Raw genomic sequence first — 25,360 nt, 5'->3', positions numbered from 1 at the left:
TGCATTTTATGTTGAAAGTTCATAGGACCTTTCAGTGTTGGACACTCAACTCTGACCTTACAGACTTCCTGTTACTGGAAAAAGAATGTGGAATTCCATTTGGGTATTTTTCACAGTGGTACTTTCACATGTTTCCTAACAGCTGAAGCCTCTAAACTACCCTCCCTCCAGCACATAATTTGCTCCCCAGGAGCTCACAAGATTGAGACCATATGGGTGCATATCCTTAAATTCCCCCATGGCCACTCTACAATCTTCTTTGAGTGGCCTTCTTACTTTCTTTTATCCAATATTAATGTGTTTAGTCCCCTTCCTCCCAGCTTTTTGAAAAAAGTGACATCTAATTCATTTTATTAGGTCCAATAGGCCAGGTATAGTTCCATGAATATCATTTGCACTTAACGAAAGTCACTGACTAAGTAGGTAGACTTGAATGTTTCAGTCCAGTGTATTAGTAGTTTCAAAGTCTGGGCAGGAGAATTAGGATATACATGTTGAAATGCAAGAGGAAATAGTCATTTTTCAGGTTTTGTTGACTTCCATAGAGGCTCCTGAGAATCAAAAAATAAGGCATGGGGGAAACCAAAGGCAGAGTTCAAGTCCTAATGCTACATTAGAACAAGAACAGAGAAAGAGGCTGACCACTTCAGCCGCCTGGTAGATGAGGGTCACTTGGCTAGTGGAATGAGTCACTGAAGTATGATCTATCACCCTCTACCTTTCTTTACTTCCTCTACTCTTTCTTTCTGTCACCCTCTCCCTCCCCTCCTTCCCTTTTTCTTCCCTCCCTCCCTCTCTCCCTCCCTCCCTCCCTCCCTCCCTCCCTCCCTCCATTCCTTCCTTCCTTCTTTCTTTTTCTTTCTTTCAAGAGAGACAGGATTTCTTGCTTTATTGCTCAGGCTGGATTGTACAGTAGTGTACTGTGATGATAGTTCACGGCAGCATCTAACTCCTAGGTAGGCTCAAAGTGATCCTCCTGCCTCAGCCTCCCGATTAGCCAAGTAGTTGGGACTACAGGTGTATAACACCACACCCAGCTAACTAGAAGTAGTTTTTATGATGGACAGGCATGTGCTTAGTTAAAAATGGAGGACTCTGTTAGTGAGGAGGAAGGGGTGAATAGATATGGAGGGTCAACCAGTGATCTCTGTCAGAGAGGTGATGGGGATAATGGTACATTTTGGAGATAAAACTGAATTGAACTGGATTGAATATAATGATGCTAATAATGAGCCACAAAAGTAAAAGAAGAATAAAAGACATCTTTAGATTGTTTTGATCAGGTTGGCTTATAGAATGGAGGTCCCTTTTGACAAAAGTGGAAAACCCAAAAGGAATATATACTTAAAATGTATTGCATATATATAATAAAGTGTACCAAGTAAGCTACCGTACAGATAACATAGGAGTATGACACAGTTGCTAACCAAATCTGGTAGATAACTATGTAGGCTGCTTTCTTCCACTTCCTAGGGCAGGGCAATCAACCATGGGTTTTTACTGTTATTAATGTGATAAAATAATATGTTAAGTATGGTGCCTGGCAAATAACAAATGTTCAATACATAGAGTGAATTTTAGTATTTTGATTATACTTTTAAACAAAAGTCATCTAGGAGAAAACAAAAGTATGAAGGTTGAGACTTCTGGTGAAAATCAGTGAGTAGCTCTCTGCAGTGGTTACAGAAATGCCCCAGCATGGACACCATCCTGTAAACTGGCTCTGCTGTCCCAGCAGTGATGGAAACCACTTAATTTGCTTTCTTTTGAAAGAGACAGAGTGGCTGTCAGTTTACTACAATCTTTTGGACTTTCTGGAAAATTGAATGTATAACATGAGAAAGGAGAGGCAGGAAAAATAACCTGGAATAGAAGTAGAAGACAAAGAGCCTCGTAAACACCAAGATTCTGGAGCTACTCCAGCCATTCACAGCTTTAGAACTATGGACAGTAACACTTAAAAAATATACTATGTTCTAACCACCACAATGTTTTTCACTCTAGCAGCTAAGAAAGCACTGGCCTCAGGATTTGCAATATTAAAAGAGTCACAGCTCATCTACCATCAGATGCTAACTGACCCCGCTATTCCACAAGCCATAACTACAGCTTTGATTGGACAAGAGTCTGGTTTCAGTAACTTTCTCCTGATTAAGAAGACCACTGACCATTGACTGGTTCTGCCAATCTACAGAGATTATACACTTATGTACCTTTGTATGTAAAATGATCTTTTGATGTATAGAGCATAACTGTAACACACTGAAATATTAAGTAGCCACCCCAAAGTGAAAACGGATCATATGCTACACGCACATTTGCTCAATAAGCATGTGTCAGCACCACCTTCATGAATATTCATAGCTCCTCCTATAACTAGTTGAATATATATGCTTAACCAACCTCTTCAACATGAAGCTCCTACCCAAACCCTCCCCCTTTGAAGGGCCTGTCTCTGGTCTTGGCTGGGTGGTCACCTTGCAGACTGTAACCCTTTGGAAGAAATAAAGTCTTCTCTCCCCTTTTCAAAATTTAAAAAGTGTGAATTTTCATTTTCATTTCATTTAACTTTTAAATTCAGGTAAACTTATATAATGGGGGTTTGTTGTACAGATTTTTTCATTGCCCAGGTATTAAGCACAGTACTCATTAGTCATTTTTCCTGATCCTCTCTCTCCTCCCCACCTCTACCCTCCAGCAGGCCCTGGTGTCTGTTGTTTCCCTCTATGTGTCCATGTGTTCTCAGCATTTAGCTCCCACTTGTAAGTGAGAACATGTTGTATTTGGTTTTCTGTTGCTAAGGATAATGGCCTCCAGCTCCATCCTTCCATGTTCAAGGAAAAGAGGCTCATAAACACCAACATGCTTTCATGTTCAAGGATGGAGCTGGAGGCCATTATCCTTAGCAACAGAAAACCAAATTTTTTTATGGCTGCATAGTATTCTATGGTGTATATATACCACATTTTCTTTATCCAGTCTACCACTGATGAGCATTTAGGTTGATTCCATGTTTTTGCTATTGTGAATGGTGCTGCAATGAATAAAAGTGTGCATGTGTCTTTATGACAGAGTGATTTATGTTCCTTTGGGTATATACCCAGTAATGGGATTGCTGGATCCTATGGTAGTTCTATCTTTGAGGAATCACCACACTGATTTCCAAAATACATGTGAACAACAAGAATATGAAAAAACATTGATCATTAGAGAAATGCAAATCAAAATTACAATGGATTTTTAAGTTAATAACGTGAACAGGCTGAGTATGAGGGACATGATGGCTCAAGCCTGGTATGTATAGGACTGTGCTAGGGAGGCGAGCTGTACAATGAAGACAAATTGAGGAGGGCTTCTCATTGCAGGTGGAGGATATTACTTTATCACAAAGGCAACTATTAAGAGTAACCATTTTAAACAAAGTAAAAGCTGGATAGGTCTGTGTTTTAGGGAGGTAGAAATGGAGATAATGGACTGGAGGGGTCAAATACCAGAGTTCAGTTTTGAAGCTGTGGTACCCATTCCAGAGAAGTGTTGCATTGACAGAACACAGAAGTCCTGGAACAGGCCTTGGTTAGAATGGTAAATATTTACCGTTGGAATGGTAAACACTTATCAAGTGAGCAAGCAGGACAAGTTACTTAATCTGAGTCTCATGTTTTCTATAAAATACTACTTAAAAAAAATAGAAAGTAAAAACGTGTGTAAAGTATCCAGTGGATAGTCATTACTCAGAAAAAGGTATTTAAAAAGTTCTCCCTTATTCTTTCTGAGTACCACCTGTAGTACTTGAACCACTTCTCTTTCGGCCCCTACCACGTTGTTGTGCAATTTCTTTCTACCTGTCTCACCCTCTTCCTGCACTATGTGCCTCAACTCTGAAGGCTTGAGCCTTCAGAAGTACCGATGTATTCCGCGTCTCTGGCACGCGCCTCTGCACACAGTAGGCCTCAAGCAAAACGTGTGAGCGAATAGGATGTAAAGGGGTGAAGGAGGTGGGCGCGAAACTGGTTTGAGGTCGCGCACTCGGCGGGTTTCTGCCGCCAGCGCAAGCCCGCTGGGTCGTACCTAAGAGACCGCAGGTGTCAGAGAGCAGCGGGCACCGTCTCCAGCATCTTGAGGGCCAAGCAGAGTCGCTCCTCCAGCAGCGCGCGGGCGAAAGGGTGAGGAACCCTACGGCTCCCGTCCACCTAAGAATCGAAATCCCCTCCTCTAGGCCTTCAGGGCTGGTTCTCGGGAAATCCTCTTTCCTTTTCTTCCCCCTTCCTTGGCCTTTCTTCCTGCCCGGAAGGATCAAGGGCGCTATTTTCCAAAAGCTGCCGGGTCGGAAGCGGTGAGGAACGGGGCGGTGCGCGTGGGTGGAGGATAGGCGGGGAGAGGGGAGTCCACGAACTTTTGTCACTCAGTCCGGGAGACCACGGTGACATTCCCTCTGCGCTGCGGGCAGGCCAGCCTCTCCGGCCCTGGACTAGGGGGCGCTGCGGAGAGAAGCCGCCGCAGGCTGCAGAGTAGCCGACCGCGCCACTCGCAGGGAGACCCCGGGCTGCCCACCGCGGCCTAGCGCGCGCCGAATGGCAGGAGAAGTGTCAGCGGCCATAGGCCGCTTCTCGCTGGAGCAGTTCGGCCTCTGGGGCCTGGCCCTCGCCGCGGCCCTGCTGCTCCTGGCCCTGTGCCTGCTCGGCGGGCGCACCAGGTAAGCGCCCCGGCCGCCTGGCCACGCATGCGCCCTGGGCCCTGGGGCCCGCGCGCGACCCAGATGGCGAAGGGAGTACCCCTCCATGATTTCCAGTGCAAACAGTCAAAACTTGCTGCGGGGCACTGGCTTCCTTTGGGACTGCATGTAATAACAAAGGCTTCTTCTGTCTTTTTCCCACACATACGCGTACATATTAAAGCTCTGGGACCGAATTCCATTTGCTGCTCCAGCGTAAGTTGTAATAAGCCCTAGGTTGGTGGTATGCATTATGCATCACAGACACATTGTGTGCCTTGCCTAGAATTTTATGGATATTTTATGGCCTAGAATTCATAGAGCATTTCTGGAGGGGGATATTCTTGCATTTTATCAGTTAAAAGAGAACTATTTCAAGAAAATGCCAGTGCATGGTATGAACAATAATTCTGGGTGCTTCTCTGCCTCAGTTTACCTCACTGTACCTCATTTGGAAAGTGAAATAATAGTATATGCCTCTTGAGATTTTTGTGAGTGCTGAGTTAATGGAGAGTATTTTATGCAGTTGCTCTGTCATTTTTATAAGGACAAAACAGCACACACAATATTGACAAAACCTAGACGTGTGTCACTTCTTTATCTAATTTGAAATGCAGAAGTAGAAACAGAGAAGTTCAAATAATATCATTCGCTTTGAAGTTAATCTGTTTTTTGCTTATTTCTGAATCCTATTTTCATACTGCTCTGGTCTTCATGGCTTTTGAAAACCAAGCAGATGTGTTTTGTTGGATGATAATTGATATATGTATGTATATATTTGCATATATATTAATGTATAGATATCTATGTGTGTGTGATATAGGTTGTTTCTCAATAGTTTTGGGGAAAATGACAACTTTGCACTGCATGCAAATATCTATGGAGATTTCTAGAATGCCTGGGGATGAGTACTCTAGGAGTATTTGTCTCTTCCCATGTCAGTTTTCAGAGATGTTCCTGGAATGTGCACTCTTCCAGATTCCTTTTTCCAATGACTGTGCTTTTGCTTTAGGCCCAAGATGAGAACTCAGGGCACTTGAACTTCAATGGTATATGATTCTATGTAGGTTTCACCTTCTCTATTTGCAGGGTCAGTCAAAGCCAGTTAAGATGTAGCTCTAGGTAGGTCTTTAAAGAGAGGTGATAAAAGAAGGCTATTGGTTCTATTCCTGCTTAACATGCAGGGTAGAAACAGACAAGTTGACTAGGACGATATGGATCAGTGAAGATCATTGGTGTGAGAATGTGGAATTTGAGGGACAGGAAGGTGAAAGGGCAAGGTAGGCTTTCTCTCCTAGCATTCTGAGAATAGGTTGATCTTTCTCTATATCATGAAAAATTATTTTACTTTGATAATACTGCATTTCAGTGTACAAAAGATAGCTTTATTTGTCCTAGTGCAGACTCATGTTCCTTATTTCTAGTATTTGGATAAATTAGTGCTCTAAGAAAATGCTTTTTCTGACATCACCTATAAGAACAGAAACCGTGGTTAAGAGTCCCTTATATATTCCTACAGAGTTTTTAGAGCTTATTCTAATATGCATGAATATATGTCAATAAAAGTAGTGAGAAAATATACTTTGTTACACCTTATATTTTCCACTTTACAATACATTTTAGATACCTTCCTGTGTCAGTTTTTAGAAGTCATTATTTGTAATGATTATATAAATATACACCATGCACACACAAAAACAAACACACACACACAAAACATGGATATCTTTGAGCTTTTGTGGAAATATTTATATAGGATGGTGGAGTTGTTATCAAAATGTATATGTTCTTTACATTTTAATAGATGTTGCCAAATTACTCTTAGTCTCAATTTATGTTACGACTAATCATCTGTGCAAGTGCCAATTTCTCCACATTCTGCCAATACTGGTATTATAAATCATTTTAATTTTGCCAATCTGATACATAAATAAAGCTTCATTTTTATCCCAAATTTTCATGTATTTACTTTTAAAGGAATTCATATACTTTGAAAGAAAATAATTCTTTCTTCAATAATTTATTTTTCTATTGGATTCTTTTTCTATATAATCAGCAAAGACTCTTACATAAATAGGAATTTTCATTCTCTTTTATACCAGCTGCAATTATTTTTACTATTGTAATTTGCATTTTTTAAGAGTTTCTGGATATATGTCCTTGCTTAGAAAGCCCTTCTAGTTCCTAACATGATAAAAATATTCAGCACAGTTTTCCATCATCATATTGAGGATTTTTATACATACATAGCTTACATTTTTATTCTCATTCCATTTTCATCTTTTGAACAATCATGGCTGAAAATTTTGTCATATTGCATAGTATAGGAATGCCGGATGTTACAAAGTAAAAATTTAAATATTACCTACAAAAATGATAAAAAAAAAAAAAGTAAAAATAGGTAAAAATCAATTCAGAGGTCATTTGTTGCCTTCAGACACTTATCAATTCTACCTCTTTTCATGATAGGACTTTGATTTCCTTTTGCAAAATTATCTTTTACCTTGTTGGATATTATCTGGTGAGACTGTCAATCACAGAAACCATTGCAGTACTTGTCAGGAGAGATGACAGTGGCTTGGCCTAGGGTTGGGACTGCGGGGTTGATGGAACGTGGTTAGAAACAGGTTATATTTTTAACAGCAGAATCAACAGAATTTACTAATGGGTTGAACATGATGTGTGAGGAAGATGGGAATCAACAATGAAGTTTAGAAGTTTTGTTTTCCTTTTTTTGGTTTCTGTTTTTTGTCTGATTATTTAGTGGACAGTAATGTCATTTTCTTAGATAGGGAAGGTTTGGGGGAATTGAGGAGATCAATAATTCTGTTATAGGTATGTTAAATAGGCAGTGAGGTATGTGCTTTTGGTGCTCAGGGGAGAGGTCCAGGCAGGACTTTCACATTTGAAAGTCACAAATGTGAAGAGGACATCAAAGCATGAGCAAGTTGAGATCACCTGATGAAAGGGTTTAATGGAGAAGAGGAGGGTCTGGGCCACTCTCCTTATGGAAACTGAGCCTGGTGGAGGAAGATGAAAGTTTTTTTACACCCCTTCTAGTCAGTTCCTACCCCTGAGTTCTGAGTCAGTTTTGCCACCTGTTAAGTTTGGCATACACTTGAATAGAAAATAACTTTACTCTCAGCTGTCCACATCCTTTCCTTATATTTTGTTATAAGAAAAGGGGAAGAAACAAGGAAAATATCCACTAAAAATGACAGCCTGGTTTTCTCATTCCCTGGGCAGTGGTAACACTGTGAGGGATCTAGAGCACAAAGGATTTGCTTGAGAGTAATTAAGTAATTAGAAACAGAAATAATTGACATGTGATACAGTGATGTCAACAAATCAACATTTCAAAACAACTCATTATCTATATAACCTTAATGTCTTAGAACTCAAAAAAATAATTAAATTCTTACTTTGACTAAAACTTAACAGCGTTTTAATCTTATTTCTTACCAATTACAGCATTGGAGAGGGGGGAATAATGATATGCATATCGAGTAAGAGGGCTGAATGAGAGAAAAAAACTCATACTACTTTTTTTTTTTTGGGTCCAAATAGCAACTAAGAGGAAAGAATCTCTGGTTAGTGCCCAGGAAACCCAGTGTGCAAGCTGACTGTCCTCTAAGCTTTCAAATAGAGATAGCTCATGATATTCTGGTATTCTGAACTTTACCTCATGCCCTCAATTATAAATCACAAGATCATTCCTTCTTCCAGACAGAGCTTTGGTCAGAGAAATGGGGACTTGACAATAGTTAAAAAGATCATTGTTACTCAAAGTACAGGCCTGACTGGTACAAGTCACAAAGAGATAAATGCAAAGCCTGAGAGTAAACATTTAGAAAGTTTTAGCCCAATTTTACAGAATGGGCAGATGCTAAAAAAATTCTGAGAAGAATGGTAGAAGTCTATATTTACTGGAACAAATGGTTAATAGAAATATGGATGGCTACGACTCCCTTAGTAAGAGGTCAAAAAGAATTAAGTAAGGGATATGGTAAAGAACGTATCTTTAAAAATACTTAATTCATCAAAAATAAACAGTAGAAATAGGAATGTTAAAGGCACTGTGATATAACTTAGAGTCCAAAATATCACCAAAAACTGGGCAGAGGCATGGAACAGAATCTCTCTCTCAACCCACAGAAGGCTAGCATGAAATGAGGAACTGAGGAATATGTTATTGGAAAATGCAATAAAAGGGATCCTTATATAAATAGTTGTAGAAATCCTAGTTGTATTGTATCCTAGAGTTATGTGGAAAACAAAACTTGTAAACGAACTTAGATATTTAGCTGAGGAGATTTTCAAGCAAAGTGTTGAAAGATTAGCTTATTTTTTTTCTCACTATTTATAATAAAATATGAAAGGAAAGAGATAGATTAAGGGAAGAACTGTTAGGCAAAAAGGAACCAGGAATTGATGATTTGGGAAATCATCCATCTATCCATATTGCAAAAGGCACTAACATTAGGAGACTCGCTGCCAGGAAACAGTGCTCAGCAGAGAAAGCTAAGGGCGTGGCTGGACAACTTTTGCTAGCGATGGGAAGAATCAGAAAACCAGATCACTTCATCACACATACTCATTCATTTGTACTAAGTATTTAATCAATCATTGAAAAGATTAGGGAATAATCTTTTCAATGACTAATGGTTACCATCAACCATCTCTGAAGAAGCCAGGAATAGAGATGGGATTATTCAGGAAAGATCTGGGGAAAAATCTCTCATGAGTGAATTAATCTCTGTGACACACATGGGAGGCTCACAGAGTTCTCTGGAATTTTTGCCCCAAGATGGACCATACGCAGATCCTTGCAAATACCCGATTATGATGATTTAGATGATAAGATCTGGAACTCTTAAACAGATGAGACTTTGACTTTGAGTTGATACTGTAAATGGGTTAAGACTTTTGGGCTATTTGGGATGGAGTGAATGTATTCTTTTTTTTTTTTATGTAGTATGGACATGAATTTTGAGGGCTCAGAGAGAAGACTTTGTAAGGCAGAATACATGATTAAGTTAATGATCTTGACATGAGGAGATTATCCTAAGCCACCTATGTGGTCCTGGTGTAATTACAACTGTCTTCATAAGAGAGAGGCAAAAGTGTCACAGTGGGAGCAAGAGATTTGAATTTAGATGGCACCTAGAAACTGAGAGAGGCAAGGAAATGTATTCTCCCCTAGATTGTCCAGAAGGAATACAGCCCTGACAATACCTGGAATTTAGCTCACTGAGGTCTATTTTGGGTCTCATGTCCAGAATTATAAGTTAAAAACAAAATCTGTTATCACCCCTTCCCAATCATTTTTTCTGTGAATACTTTCCCCTCTTCATTATAAATCTTTTAATTCTGGTTTAAGTGCCTTATTTAAAAAAGATATTATTTAATCCATTTTCATTTATTTAAAAGAATTTAAACATATTATTTTTTTAATTGTTTCAGAAAAACTAATTTTTTTTCATTTTGTAGGGATTGAGCAAGTAGGGAAAGAATGGAGACATCTTTGTTTTCATGTTTGTCTTTTGCAATGCAGACTGTTTTTATATGTTATCTTCAACAATAATTTGGGAAGTGGGTATCTATACCTGAGTCTATTAATAATACACATTGATTTAAAAATATATCTAATTATTGGACAAAAACATGTTATTAATGAGTTGCTGTAGATGAACTGTGTTTCCCAGCACATCCAGTTCTAAGTCAGAAATCTTCTAAGGGAAGATCTACCCATAAGGCTGTACTTCCAAAAGAAATGATAATTTAAAACACTTTAAAAATTTTTCTCAAAGTTTTATTTTAAGTAAAATATTAAAATAAAAATGTAAATTTATTATTTCTGTTTTGTAAAAGAAATACATATTGATTGATATCAACTGCAAGATACATGTAAGCATAACAAAAAAAAGTAAAACCATTCCACAGAAATATCTCACCTAGATATAACCACTGGTAAATGTCTTACAGAGAATTTGGATTCCAGAAACATCAAAGTTGCTTGAACCAACCTAACAGTTCCATAGAAAACAAAATATGAAACAAACAAACAACCAATTTATATTTGCTGAAGAACAGGCAAAAGAAGGCAGATATCAGAGGGGAGGCCACACTTAAAGAACATACCCATACTGAGTGAGGTCCAGGGCAGACGGCATTGCCCCTGAGGGCACTCCCTATCAGCATAGTGGGCGCAACTGGAACTAAAGCAAAAATCTACAGTATTATCAGCAGGAGTGTCAGACTTTGGGGCTACCGAAGTGGCTGGCAATCAAAGAGAGGAATGTAGAAAAGATGGAGGCACCTCAAAAGTCTGTGTATATATACCCCTCAAATTCTTGGCCAACCCTGGAAGTGTGTATCTTCAGGGAAGACCCCAAAATGCCTAGCAGAAGTGATCTGCTGGAAGACTGCACAGGGCCTTCAGCCACTGCCCACGACTGGTAAGATGGAGTTTAGAATTACATCCGCCTCAGTCAATTCAGACTGCTATTGCAAAATACCATAAACTGATTGGCTTGTAAACAGCAGAAATTTCTCTCTCACAGTTCTGGAGCCTGGGAAGTCCAAGATCAAGGCACAAGCACATTCAGTATCTGAGGAGGGCCCAGTATCCTGGTTCATAAATGGCCATCTTCTTGCTGTGTCCTCACATGGACAAAGGAGCAAGGGAGCCCTTCTTTTATAAGGACACTCATCCCATTTATGAAGGTGATGCCCTCATGGTCTAATTATAACCCAAAGATCCCACCACTTAATACCATCGCCTTGGGGGTTAGGATTTCCATATACAAATTTTAGAGGAGAAACAAACATTCAAACCATAGCACCACCAAAGAGGAGAGAATCTGTAAAGATCTCAAGCTTTTCATAAACTCACCTTGACAAAGAGCTAAACTTCCACAAGTTCAAAATAATCAGCTAGAAATGTATCTGCATGCTAAAACAAAATCAACACTTCATAGGAAGAAAACAAAATCCAAAATCCAGAAAGATGGTGCTTCCAACCAATAGACTGGCTATAATAAATACTGGCAAGGATATGGAGCAACTGAAACTCTCTTGTATTACTGGTGGAAGTGTTTTCTTTTTTAAAAAGCAACAATTACTTAGAAAAGTGTCAATTTTCTGAAGTGGTTGTGGATAGGAAACTATATTCTATGCCCATCAACATTCTATGTTATATACATTACAAACGGCAATAAAATAGAATGAAGGAATGTTAAATACAACATGAATGAATCTCAAAATCATTATGTTCAGAGAAAGAAGTTATACACAAAAGTAGATACTGTATAATCCCATTTATATGAAGTTCAAGCAGGGAATTTTTATGTTTTTCAGAGGAGGTGATAGGGAGATGTCCAGGCACAGTGGCTCTTGGTTAATAGCTAATCACTTAGTGCACACTTTCCCTAATAAAGCCCAGAGATTGGATTGTTTCTTGTTACCATTTGAGACAGATTTCTAGCTTGCTTCACTGTTACCCTTGGCCACTTTAAAAAACGGTCCTAAGATAGAGAACATTCCATTTGTGTAATAAAAATGTGATAACCCTAAAAAACAAACCTTTTGTTATTTATTTTGTATTTCATTCAAAATACTATTTAATGATTCATGGGAACTTTGGGACTGCTAACTGAATCAACATTGAGGATTGCTCAATTCTGTAATCACATTTTACTGGTAAATCCTGGTTATTCCTGTAAGTACTTCGTCTGCTTCATCATAACAGAAAATCAATTCAAAAGTTATGTTGGATTATCATAACTCTTTTCTCTCTATCAGAAGAATATCTTAGAGTGTTCGCCTAATAATGTGGAGTGCTGTCTTGGTCTGTTTGGGTGCCTTAATAAAAATATCATAGACTTAGAGGATTAGAAAGAACAAAGTTATTTTTCATCGTTCGGGAGGCTGGGAAGTCCTAGATGAAGGTTCCAGCTGTTGCTGTGTCTGTCGAGGGCCCATTCCTCATAGATGGTGCCTGCTCACTGTGTCCTCATGTGGAAGAAGGGGCAAAGGACCTCTTGGGCTTCTTTTATAAGGGCACTAATTCCATTTGTGAGGGCTTCACCTTCATGACTTAAACACCTCCCAAGGCCCCACCTTCTGATACCGTCAAATTGTGGATTAGGTTTCAGCATATGAATCTTGGGGTGATGCAGACATGAAGATCATAGCCGGTAATTTGTGTATGTGAAGTCATCTGCAGCTCAGTCTTTTCCTACACTGGGACGTTCTTGCAGAAAGTTGTGTAGTGGTAGGCAAAGAGCGTGGCGATGGAGCTAAGATTAACATGGATCCAAAATTCAGCTTTACCCCAGTACAGTGGTGACTTGAGAGGGTGGAAAGGGAAGATGGAAATGAACAACATCAAGGTTCTCCTATGTGCCAGGCTCTGTGCCTAGATATTTTGCATCTATTGTCTCCTTTTATCCTCACTTGTGTTCAAGAAATTAACTATTATTAAGCTATTTTCAAAAGAAAAGACTAAAATAATGTAAGATTAAGGTGCAGCGCTACTTGGGAATAAACCTGGGTTTTTGATTCTAGATCCATTACACTGTGGTAGACAGAATAAAGCTTTCTCAACCCCAGAGATAGCCACATTCTAATCTTCAGAACCTATGAATATGTTAGGCTACATGGCAAAGGGGCATTAAGGTTGCAGAAGGAATGAAGGTTGCTAATCAGCTGACCTTAAATTAGGGGATTATCTTGCAGTTTTTGAGAGGGCCCAGAGGAATCGGAAGGTTTATTAAAACTGGAAACAGGCAGCAGAAAAAGGAAGTCAAAGTTATATGATTTGAGAAATACTTGATTTTTGCTGGCTTTGAAGATGGATGGTGGATGAAGGAGTCCTTGAGCCAAAAAATGCAGGCAGCCCTTAAAAGCTGGAAAAGATCAAGAAACAGATTTTTCCCTGGAGCCTCCAGAAAGGAATTCAGCCATACCTGCTCTGCCAATACTGTGATTTTAGCCCAGTGAGGCCCATGTCTTCTGGTCCAAAGAACTGTAAGTAAATAAATTTTTGTTATTTAAGCCATTAAATTTGTGGTAATTTGTTGTAACATTCTTAGAAAACTAGTATAATGGCCATATTTCCCATGTTCTTTGCATTAAACTATGTTGCCTCTTGCAAGAAGATTCAAAGGGTGAAAAAGATTGGAAGATTGAGCCTTGGTGGACTTTGCTGGTTGCTTATGAGGCACAGGATGGAAAGTGAACATTCTATAATAAATACTCAGTCTCAGTGCCTTCGCCACTGTGGTAACACATCATCATTTGAGAATTTTTGGTCTCAGATTTTACAGATCATCATGGGCTCACAGATTAGCACTGATTTCTTTGTTCCTTACCCATCGATTCACAAGTAAGTTTTGAATGTTTATTATGCATCTAGCAACTCCATGAGTTTTAAAAATAGTTTTGAAAATAAGTCAGAAGTTGAAGGTATTGAGACCCAGATATGATGTGGTCAGGAGATTTTTTTCTTTTTTTTTTTTTTTCCACGGACCTGATGTGTACCTACTTATGGTTGTCTGCATCCTGGAGCAGGAAGCTGAGCTTGACTCTGAGAATTTGAAAGGATCTAAGGGAATGGGAGCTGTACTTCACTGGTTTTCCAAAAATAATAGAGAGAGCCATCATCTGCGAAGGAAAAATTAACAGCTTCTTGTAGGAGAAGGTTTTTGTGCTTTATACAAAGTAAAATCCCATTGAAACTACTCCAGGTTACTGTTCTGTGAAAGGCAAAGGACAAAATTATAGAAAGCTACTTTGCTGGATAAGAGAAGGTGACATCTATTATATCATGCATTTTTATAGCTGAATTGCTCATTTTTATGGGTTTGGCATTTTTTTCAATGTAGAAGTATTTGGGATGGGAATCTCTTTTTTTTCTATAGGAAAGTGGAAAGGATTAATTAAGTCTATAATTGCTTAATATAAAAATTAATAGAAATTCTAACAAAAGTACACCCATAACAGAATTTAAATTAATTGTCATTTCTCCTCATAACTTCATCCTATATAGTTGACATTAATGAAGAAGAAACTTTAGAAGCTTTACTTTAGTTTTAGCGCCTAGCGTAGCATCTGGCACTGAGTAGATTCTCAGTGAATATTTGTTAGAAGAATAAAGGGTGAATGAATGGTTTGTTACAGTAATTATTATCTTTTTCCAGTATGAATATTTTAGAGTTCTAGATATTGATATCAAAAATACAAACTGCATTCAAAATGAAACCTAATGTCATACATACTACATTTTCTGCTGCTTCCATTAAAAACCAAAGATTTAATTAGCAAGTGCTTGTCTAATTGTGAATATTTTGTAAATGGAGAACATAATAGTGTAAAGATTTTTGTTTTTCCTAAACCTAACTGCATACAGTAACTGGAGTGCAGATGACCTCTAAAATTCCTGCTTCTGAAAATTCATTTTAAAAATATGTATTGTTAGCTTTCAGATTTAGGTACTGGATTTGTAAAACTGTGCTTAAGATTCCACTTCCCTGGTATAGGTGGTTAGTATGCTTTATTTAACAACTGAGAACTCCTTTGTGAAAGGGCTGAGCCTGATTTTGGTAATCACATAGAATTACACACATTTGGTCCTTAGTACATTTGAAATAAATAATGGTAGGATGAGTGCTCATAAACCATTTAAAAGACTAGATTTTCTGTTTGACAAACCGAAGTTGTCCTGGTGAAAGCAGTGCTTTTTATTAGCTGTATTGTAGAACTATGAACACTCAAATCATCATATCCCAGGACAGCAAGAGGCTTATTGTTGGGTCACTGCCATGGAGAACTTAGTGTTATAGTAATGTATTTCAGTAGCGCTGTCTTTTAGGACTAGAATGTAAAAACATTAACTTCTCTGGATAATAAGCAGATATTACTTTAGCTTTGGCTATACCAATATTGTTGGTTCATTTTTATATTTTTGTATATTAAGTACATAGTATTATAGAATTGACTTTGACTTGTAATGGGGATGGCCAACACTTTTAAGAATTGTCTATGAGACTATTATACATAGAGGAAAGTGTCTTATATTCACTATTATATTGAATTTTATTGAATCCTCTTATGATAACTTTCCCCATTTTATAGAGGTTGAAAGTAAATTTTATTTAAATTAATGTGATACAGCTCAAACTCACAATGCTTGACTTCAAGCTTAACTTTTTAACACTGTTTTTCCTTTTTTCTTATTCTTTTTTAACCTCTCTTACAACAGTGTTCTGACATTTGCACTCCCCCTTAACTAAAAATGAAAATATGAAGATCTAGTACATTTTAAGCATTGCTAGAAGAAATATAAGTATGATATGAATACACACATTTGGACTTTTTAAAAAGAATATATTAAGCCTAAGAACAAAGCAGGCAAAAATGGTCTGCTGTCTCCCTCTTGCACTAGATTGTGTGAAAGCCACACTTGATGGTCATCATTGGCAAATACCCCTTTTTCTCTATCCCGTTTACTGGCTACTGCATCCACTTGCTTACTGGCTTAGCAGAGGCTTGGAGTCTAATGTGTGCCTAGACTGCCCCATGTCAGATGTAATGGAAAGCAGGAGAGAAGATTCAGGAAGCTGCCTTGTGACGCAAGAGTAGTAGCCAGGCAAGAGTCACATCTCATCTGAAAACTTGTAAAATTTGATTCAAGATTCATTTTCAAAAGTAAAACCAGATTGAAAGAACCTGGAATCAAAGGGGAAGGATATTTTCACCCCTGGGAATTAATTATAGATAGTTTAGTGTGTTTCTCATCTTAACAATCCTTCCTAAATGGATTATGCAAGCTGTTGCATGTGTCATCGCTGCAGTTACTATTGCACTTATAGAAGCAGCATTAAATATTGAATGAGAAAGTGTTACAGACAGTTCAAATATTATTTTATGTAGCAAGGCATACTGGTTCCTGGTATGTCTCTTGTTGCCTTCAGGTCTGTAGAGAACTTTTAATCTCATTTTGGATTGTGAATGACCTTTTTCACATGGGCAAAGAATCTTAGCACTGAATATAGAATGCAAAACTTTGTCCTTATATTTCTCTGCAGTCATGCATGCAACTTCTTTCACTTACATGCGGTATATGTGCATGTATATGTATGTGTATGTATATATACATACACATATATATACACACACGTATAAATATATGTGTGTATATGCACGTGTGTGTGTGTGTGTATATATATATATATATTTCAAACTAGTTCTACCCTTTTTGCTTCTCAGTGTGTCGTGCCATATGGTGTCGAGCATCATGCCAAAAGATAAAAATATTCCTAGAACATATGAAATCACCAGTCAACTGAAGAAGGGTAAAGACTTTTGACCAAAGCATTTGTGACTCTGATGTATTTGCTGGCAATAGTACATGCCATAATACCCACAATTTTAAAAAGAGGACATATTTGAAAGTTAAAACTGACTCTTACTTTTTAAGGAAAAGAATCCAAAAATAAAGTCTTTGAAAATTTTATTTTTTTACAGAAATTGATTCAAATCAGTGTTTTTTTTTTTCTATACTGAAATTCTCCATATCCATTTATGGAATTTGCCCTGCTTATTTTAATCTCTAGAGTTACCATACAGTTTGACTCTTTAAGTTTTCAGAAGCAGAGACTTGGAGATTAAACCCACTGCAGGTGGATGGAGTTTTTGGGTTATAGATAACATGGCCATTACATAGTTTTTTCTAACTTATTCCATGGGTGGGATGTTTTAACCAGAAAAGAAAAGTGCAGAAGATAAGATTTCACAACATTCCTAGGGTCTATGACATAAAGTTGTAAAAACAATGTGATTCAGACTATTTCTTTTGCATCAATAAATAATAAATGGTCCACAAGTGGTCCATGATATGCCCTATTTTGCGACTCAGATTTTATTCATTTTAGGGCTCAAGTTGACTTGCATTCCTTTATGCTACATTGAATATTGTTTTCAACTACTTAATTAAACAAAAACAGGGAAAATCGTAAGTCATTAATTTCCTAGCTGATGCTTGAGCATATTTTTTTACTAGAGAAATAAACTGTTGCATTAGGGTTATTACTATGAAATATCTGGGTAGCAGCTCTGTAAATAGTGCTCATGTTACATGCCACAAATCCTATCTTACCTTTTGTGTCTTCATTAATTATGCTTATTCACATTTTGTATTTAATCACCTCTCATATTTTTTTTCTTTTTTGTTTTTACAAAATGACCCTACCTGGGTTTGTTTTTTACATGATGGCTCTGTAATAAAAAAGATGTCTTTCCTCACCTATTACTAGGCTCATGGTTGAGATACCAATAACAAAAGGTATATTAACAAAAGAAAAGCATACACATTTGTTTAGTATAAGTTTTATGTGACACAGGACCCTTCAGAAATAAAGACGCAAAGAAACAGGAAATTCTGTGTATTTTTCTGACAAGTTTGATGAAGAGTAGACAATTGTGCAAAAGTATGATTCAACCAAGGAGGCATGATCTAATGGTGATAAACTGGAGGACACTTAGCAAGTCCTGTTCAGATTCTTCTTGGCATCTCTGTGTCTTTGAGGATAAGGATGTTCCTTTCCTCTGGATATAGGGAGGGTACCTCTGGAATTAAAATCTTATGACCTCCTTTAGAGGAAGGGCAACTAGGTCTTATGACCTGCTTCAGGGGAGGGGAGGATGAGAGTGACATTCCTGCTTCTGCTGTTTTCTCAAATGCCAAGCTGCCATATTGTGGGGGAGCATATCCTAACCCCCACCACTTGCTAAAGCACATCTGAGTAATGCCTCTCCTCATTTTATGTTTATTAGTTTCTTATAAAAAGGAACACGTGATTGAATTGTCTCAAATGCTGTGTTTATACAATAGGGCAAAAGAGTTTATAAGTATTTTAGGATGATCAAATCTGTGGGACATCTCATGCCCTGATTGTCACAAATTTATAATAATGCTAGATCATTTAATCCTCAAAAATTGGTTGTTCTTTATTACAAAACTCAAAGTTTTGTAATTGTATTTAGAATATGCATAGATTTATTTGCAAACCAACCTCCTTCTTTAGAACAGAAAATTATCAACAAAAGGAAAAACAAGAAACAAACATGCAGAGACAGTATTTCTATCAAAGGATGACTTTAGAAAAGGACCAGAATTTTGGCTCTGTCCAGAGCATACTTTTTGCAGGGTCTGTGAAACATTGGTAAGATCAAATAAAGAAGCATCAATGGCAGTAAGCACTTTCCTCTTACAACTACTGTTTCCAAGCCTTCACTGGAATGATATAGTTAAAACCAGGTCAGTAAAATAACTAAGAATACTTCTTCTTATTGATAAGAGAGAAAGTAGGACCATGCTGTTTATGAAGTAGGCATTAACGGAGCACCCACAGTAGAAACGATGTCGTGCTAACCTTTGTCACTAACTTTCTCTATGGCTCAGTTTTCTCATCTGTAAATGAGGAACTGCAACTAGATAATCATTTGGGAATCATATGATTCCACAAGGACATTCTTATTCTCAAATTGACACCACCCCCATCACATATGTTTCTGCTATGTGAAATGTTCCTATGCCCAAACACACCATGCCTTTGTCTGACTTCATGATGGTACCCTTCTTTCCATCCTTTTATATTCAGCATAAATACTCTACCTCTGTGGAATTTTCCCAGCTCTTTCCCAGGAAAGGTTCACTGTCTCCTCCCCTACGTTCCCCCAGCACATCAGAATTCACATCACAATGTATTATAATTATCAGTTAATATATATCATCTCCTCTGGCCAGTATGTCAGCAACTAATATGATAATAAGGTCAATTTTTTACTCATCTCTGTGTCCTCAACAAGTCATCAACAAGTAATATATTAGTAACTAAGGAAAGAACTGCCCTTAAATAAAATCAATGTGCAATCATAATATGGAAAACAAAGCCTGTGGACTATTTTCTTTATAGTCGTTATTAGTTCACAAAATGCTGAGAAACTTGAGAATACACAGTTTACTATAAGGAATATGACTCATGGTTCCACATTAATTGGAGGTAAGGTAGTTAGTGGGAATTCCTCTTAGACTGCCTGTCAAACAAGAACAGTAGTTTTAAGACTCAGTGTATCAGGATCACAAGATACTGAATCCCAGAATGAGTTCAAGTTGTGAGAAACATCTCATATCTTAAGACTGGAGCAATGCTATTTTAGAGAATTAAGAAAAATTTTTTTATGGAATTTAAGAATTTACTAAGGATATTTGGAGCTCTAAATCAGAGACAAGAACTCAGATCAGACTGGAACTAAGTTCAGAGACAAGAAAACCATTTGTAAAAACAATTTGGATGAAACTCTTGTTACTGAAAGGAAACAGAGAAGGTGAGGTATTTGACCATCTACATTTATACTTGTTTGGAATGTATCAGGTCAAGATATGGCAGAATGCTAAGGAGTAGAGCTTTAGAATCAGAGTGAAGGAGGAGTTTGAATGCTAGCTCTTTTACTTATTTGAGATAAGACTTATCACAAGTTATTTTTCCTCTGAGGATAGAAGAAGTTTTGGAGGCAAACAATTTATTTTAGAAAGGTTTTATTGCCCAGACCCTTGAAGGAAAGCAGATATGCATTATTCAATAAATACTTATTGAACTCCTGTAATGGGAAACCCTGAGGCAAGTACAAATGATAATAAGCTCTGATTTCTACCACTAAGGAGGTTATAGCTGAGTTAGGAAGACATGTATAAATATGGGACCTGTTTATATCCATCTTCCAATGTTCACACTTATATGTTCTATTAATTCAAGATTGCTTAACAAATTCAAGATTTGTTAGTGTTTTCATACATAGTTTTTTTTCTTTTTTCACTGGATCCCCTAAAGTTGTGACTTGCACTAGGAGGAGAGTTAAGGCTACTAGTAACAACTGTTCCTATTGACGTGACTTTTCCAACAATCACTAAGGCAAAAGAAAGGGATGGTTGACACCCCAATATCCAGCTTTCTAATCTATTAGTCTTTCCATTTGTGCATTCCTTTCAGTTCAAATCAGAAAATATTTATTGGCTACCTACTATATGTGTGCTTTGTTAGCTACTGATTACATAGAGATGAAAGTCAGTTTCTGTCCTCAAAGAACCCTAAATCTGTAGAGATACATAAATAATCCAGAAATTCAGTTACACAGAGTGCTAGGTAATCAGGATAGTGATAAGCCACAGAAAAACAATTGTTGATAATTGAGCTAGATTGGAGAAATTCTAGGAGTCAGAATTACTGGACTTGGTATTGGACTGGGTGTGGGAAAAGGGTGGGAGAGAGGGAAGATATAAGGATGAACTAGGCTTCTGGTATGAGGGACTGTACTAGGTGGTATGGTTTGAATGTGCCCCCCAAAAGGTCATGTGTTAGAACCTTAATCCCACTTCCCTTACGTATGACTTAATGTTACCTTTGTCCTCATGAATGCATTAACGGATGAATGAGGGCTCTGGCTTCATGAATGGATGAATGTCACTATCTTGGGAGTGGGTTTGTTATTGTGAGAGTGGCTTTGTTATAAAAGTGAGCTCTCTCTGGCTCTCTTGCTCTTGCCTTCTTTGCATGTGATTCCCTTCACCGTGTTATGACAGAGCAAGAAGGCCCTCACAAGATGCCATTGCTATGCTCTTGGAATTCCCAGCCTCCAGAACTGTGAGATTATTAAAATTCTTTTCTTAATAACTAACTCAGTCTGTGGTATTCTCTATAGCAACAGAAAATGGACTGAAGTACTGGGTTAGTCAACAAGAAAAAGATAGTATAAGAAGATGAGGTTTGGGGCTAAGAGATTGTTTAACATTTTGAATGTGCAGCGTCTATGGGATACTCTATTGTACTGTTACCTTTTGCAATTGTAAACATATACATTAGAAAGCTGAAGAGCAGGCGTGTGACCTAAGAATCTTTTACTTTGTTTGTTTTTTTTTTTTTTCAAACTGCAATTGATAGGGAAGATCCCATTTATCTAAGATCCTGAAACTATAAAGATATGAGCCTGGAAATAGCTTGCAGCTATTTGCCCTATCTTAAGAGAAACAAGTGTACATTAGAAGAAATTAAAAGTGATAACCAAAAAAAAAAAAAACAGAGAGGATATAGCTGAAAACTATCTTCATTCATTCATTTATTCAATAAATATTTATTGAATTTCAAATATATACCAGGCATTGTTTTAGATGCTGGAAAATACCAGAGAACAAAACAGACAAAAAATATCTACACTTATGGAGCTCACATTATAAGCAGATATTACTTTTAAAGCATAATAAATACATAGATTATCATATAGGCAGTGATATGCACAGTGGAAAAAATACAACAGGGTAAGAGGGATCTGGAGTTCTGGAAGTGGCACTGGTGGTAACTTTATATAGGATGGTAGTAAGATTAGCTCTCACTGAGAAAGTAATATTTGAGCAAATAATTGGACAAAGTGAGAGGGAGGAGATGGGATATCAATGGAGAAAGTGTTCCAATTAGAGGGTACAGCCAGTGCAAGGGCGGTAAGGTGGGTTGGCTGATGTCACTGACAAATGGTAAGGAGGCCAGTGTTGTGGGAGTGAAGTGAGGGATGTACACAGTTTCTGAAAATCAGACCATTGTGAGGTTTGGTTTTTATTCCTAATGAAATGGGTATCCATTGAAGGAATAGGAAAAAAGGAGTCAGGTGATCTGATTTTTGTTCTGAAATGGTCACTGGCCTCTGTGCAGTGGACAGAGTAGAAGCCAGACACCAGTAAGTAGGTTCCAGAGAAACAGAACCAATAGGATGTGTATGTGTGTGTGAAAGTCCAAAATCTGCAGGGTGAGGCAGCACACTGGTGACTCAGAGAAGAGTTAGTGCCACAGTTTGTCTCAAAGCCATTAGCTGCAGGATTCCTTCCTGCTCCTGGAGCTTCTTTCTGTTCTATTCAGGTTTTCGATCTGATTGGATGAGGCTGGCTTATGCCCTAGAGAACAATCTGTCCTAATCAAAGTTCATGGAGCTAAAAGTTGACTTCATTCAAAAACATCCTTGCAGGAATATCCAGACTAGTGTTTAACAAAATATCAGGGCAACGATAAATGCCAAACCATCAGAGACAGGATCTTGTGTACAAGAGGAGGGTTGGGTTTAGGCAGGGGTATGGATTATTTCCTTCATAGAAAAAGATAGTAAAGGCAGGAATGGCGTGCAAAACTAGTTGGTGGATGATGGTGGTGCTGAGAGTCTGAAAAAATTCTCTTCAGATTACTTCAGTTTTCTTATAAAGTAGGAGGTAAGATCATCTTATGAGAGTGAACATGGGGGATGAGGTCTTAGGAGTTTGGGGAAAGAAGTGAAAGTGTGCATTAGTTGCCCAGGAAAGTGGATGAGTGAATGGAGTAGGGAATGTAGTATGTATGATTGCTGGACAGGATTCAGGGTTACCTCTGGTTTGTGGTCATTAATTTTAAGTGACACCTGCCAGCAAGATTGTATGTTTTTCTCCATTCATGTTCAGCTGCCTGGGCAAAGTATGGAGCAGGCAGAGCATTGTGCTAATGGAGTTATGGTTTTGTCTATGAGCTCCATGTAGAATGAGAAGGACAACACAGTTGAGAGAGAGAGACAGAGAATGATTATGATGATTGGCCATGGAATTTAAGCTGGGAAACAAGCAAGAGACTACATCACACGGGAGAGAGACTCAGAATAGGTGGAGGGATCAAAAGGCCCCTGAGGGCATTGACCCCTGCACCAATGCCCTCAGGGACCTTTTGTGAGCGCATTCTTCTTTGTGTGTAAATTAGTAAAGGTTGAGTTTCTGTTACTTGAAGCTGAAGAATTCTATCAATTTGGCAGAAAATACAAAGAAAAAAAGAAATGAGAACCTAACTGACAAAATGTGTAGACTCCAAACAAAATGTTCACAGTGTATCAGAAGTATTATTAAAGCATGTACATTTTTAAAAAGAATGATGCCCATATCCCACTCTTGAGATTCTGATTCAATTAGTGAAGATTGAGGAAGGTGTTTTCAAAACTCCCCATATGTTTAGAACTATAGTTCTAAACCCTGTCAACTAAGTTCTTTAGTGACAGCTTCAAATTATTTAGATGCTGCAAATTAATCTTTGAACTCAATGATCAACTCATGTTTTGATTATCTCTGCATGCTCCTGGGATATTTATGGGGACAGGAAAGCATGTTTAGATTAACCCTGGATAGATTTTATAGCTCTAGCAACCAGGCATAGGGAGAGCCTAAGGAGGCTGGCACATGGACTGTGCATTCATCTACCCAATGTGTGTAACTCTCATGTGCCAGGCACTCTTGAGCACCAAGGAATGGCTGCCACTCTCAAGAAGCTCATCCATGGGTTTTTATTTGTGTTGTTTGTTTAATGTTTATTATGGTGAGTATATTGGTTTTAGATTTATGGTCCAATAGTTTTATTTTTTATGGTAGATGAATCCTTTATTGCATATTAAGTCTCCTTAAATTATCAGTGTGTAAAGTATGCCCCTTTTAAAAGGCATTTATAGCAGGCAGAGAATATACTGGAAAGAGCTTTGGTCTGCCTGTCAACAGAGCTGTGCTTGAGTCCCATCCCCATCATTTCTCAGCTCTGAGATTGAAGACAAGTTCTTCACTTTCTTTGTGCCTTAAAGTCCCCATCTGTAAAATGAAAGGCTTTTATGGGAACTCTAAGATCTATTCCAACTCTGAAACTTTATGGCTTAACTATAGTTTAATTTTTTCCAAATTATTTTTTTGATATTTAGAGGTGTTCTATTGTTTGGTTTTATAGTGTACTGTTGGTCTCATCTATGATTTATATATCCCTCTATGTTCTTGGAGTAGTACATAGTGCCAGGTGGAAAACATAAATGGGCTTGATGACAATCTGCTTCCCAATATGGCATTTAGGGATGCATTGTGGTGAAACTGAGAACATTCACACACATGCATCCACACACACACGCACACACCAATGTAACTGAGAATATTAAACAATAAAAATGAGATAAAGAAGGATGGTAAAAACATTGGGATTTGCTGGACTTCAGAAAGGAAGGAGCTGCACTGTTGGCCCCATATTGTTCTGGGAAGGCTTGAAGGTGGTGGTACTTGACTCACTGTTTGGAGAATCAGTTGGATTTCAGTCTTCAGGAATATAGACTTTCCAGTGAGTGCTCAGTTGGGTGAGGGAAATGAAGGTGGAGGTGTGGGCCAAGGCATGGAGACAGGGAAGTGAAGATTGCATTTGAGGGAGAAGAAAGTGATCAATTTGCCTTGGAGAAGCAAAAGGAAAGCCTAGAAATGCAGAAAGTATGGGTGCTGAACCACATAACAGCAGATGGCATTGCTGTGAAATATAATGGATGGAGTACATTCAAGTGTTAATATTTAATTCTTATTGTGGAAGGTCAAACAATTAAAATTTGATGGGGCATGGAGGCTTAGGATGGGGTAAAAAAATCTTTAGGAAAAAAAATCTAATACAAAATGGGATTTATGCTTCCTGGGGAAAATACACAGAGGATAGTGTGAATTAATCAGGTTTTTGACTCTCAATTTTTATAGACTTTATTAACTTTTTTCCTAACACTGATAGCGCAAACACATGCTCG

The 25,360-nt window shown here is 37.9% G+C and overlaps 1 protein-coding gene across 3 annotated transcripts in view; it reads left to right on the top strand.

The window, feature by feature from the left end:
• The first annotated feature begins 4,571 nt into the window (after positions 1–4,571).
• The window catches only part of CYP7B1 (cytochrome P450 family 7 subfamily B member 1), a 178,724-nt gene continuing 157,935 nt past the window's right edge, over positions 4,572–25,360 (top strand). The window contains exon 1 of one of the 3 annotated variants that reach the window (XM_064384238.1): positions 4,572–4,693. In XM_064384238.1, the coding sequence (XP_064240308.1) occupies positions 4,572–4,693 (122 nt within the window). Of the gene's footprint in view, positions 4,694–4,839; positions 4,928–13,588; positions 13,742–25,360 lie in introns of those variants that run through there. The other 2 variants (XM_064384239.1, XM_064384240.1) reach the window with 2 other exon arrangements.

Source organism: Aotus nancymaae, unplaced genomic scaffold, assembly GCF_030222135.1.
Source record: "Aotus nancymaae isolate 86718 unplaced genomic scaffold, 86718_ANA_hifiasm-v0.15.2.pri h1tg000036l, whole genome shotgun sequence".
In the NCBI taxonomy this organism is placed as follows: Eukaryota; Metazoa; Chordata; class Mammalia; order Primates; family Aotidae; genus Aotus; species Aotus nancymaae.
Note: the sequence above shows the minus strand (reverse complement) of the source record. Positions and strands in the feature narration are given on the sequence as shown.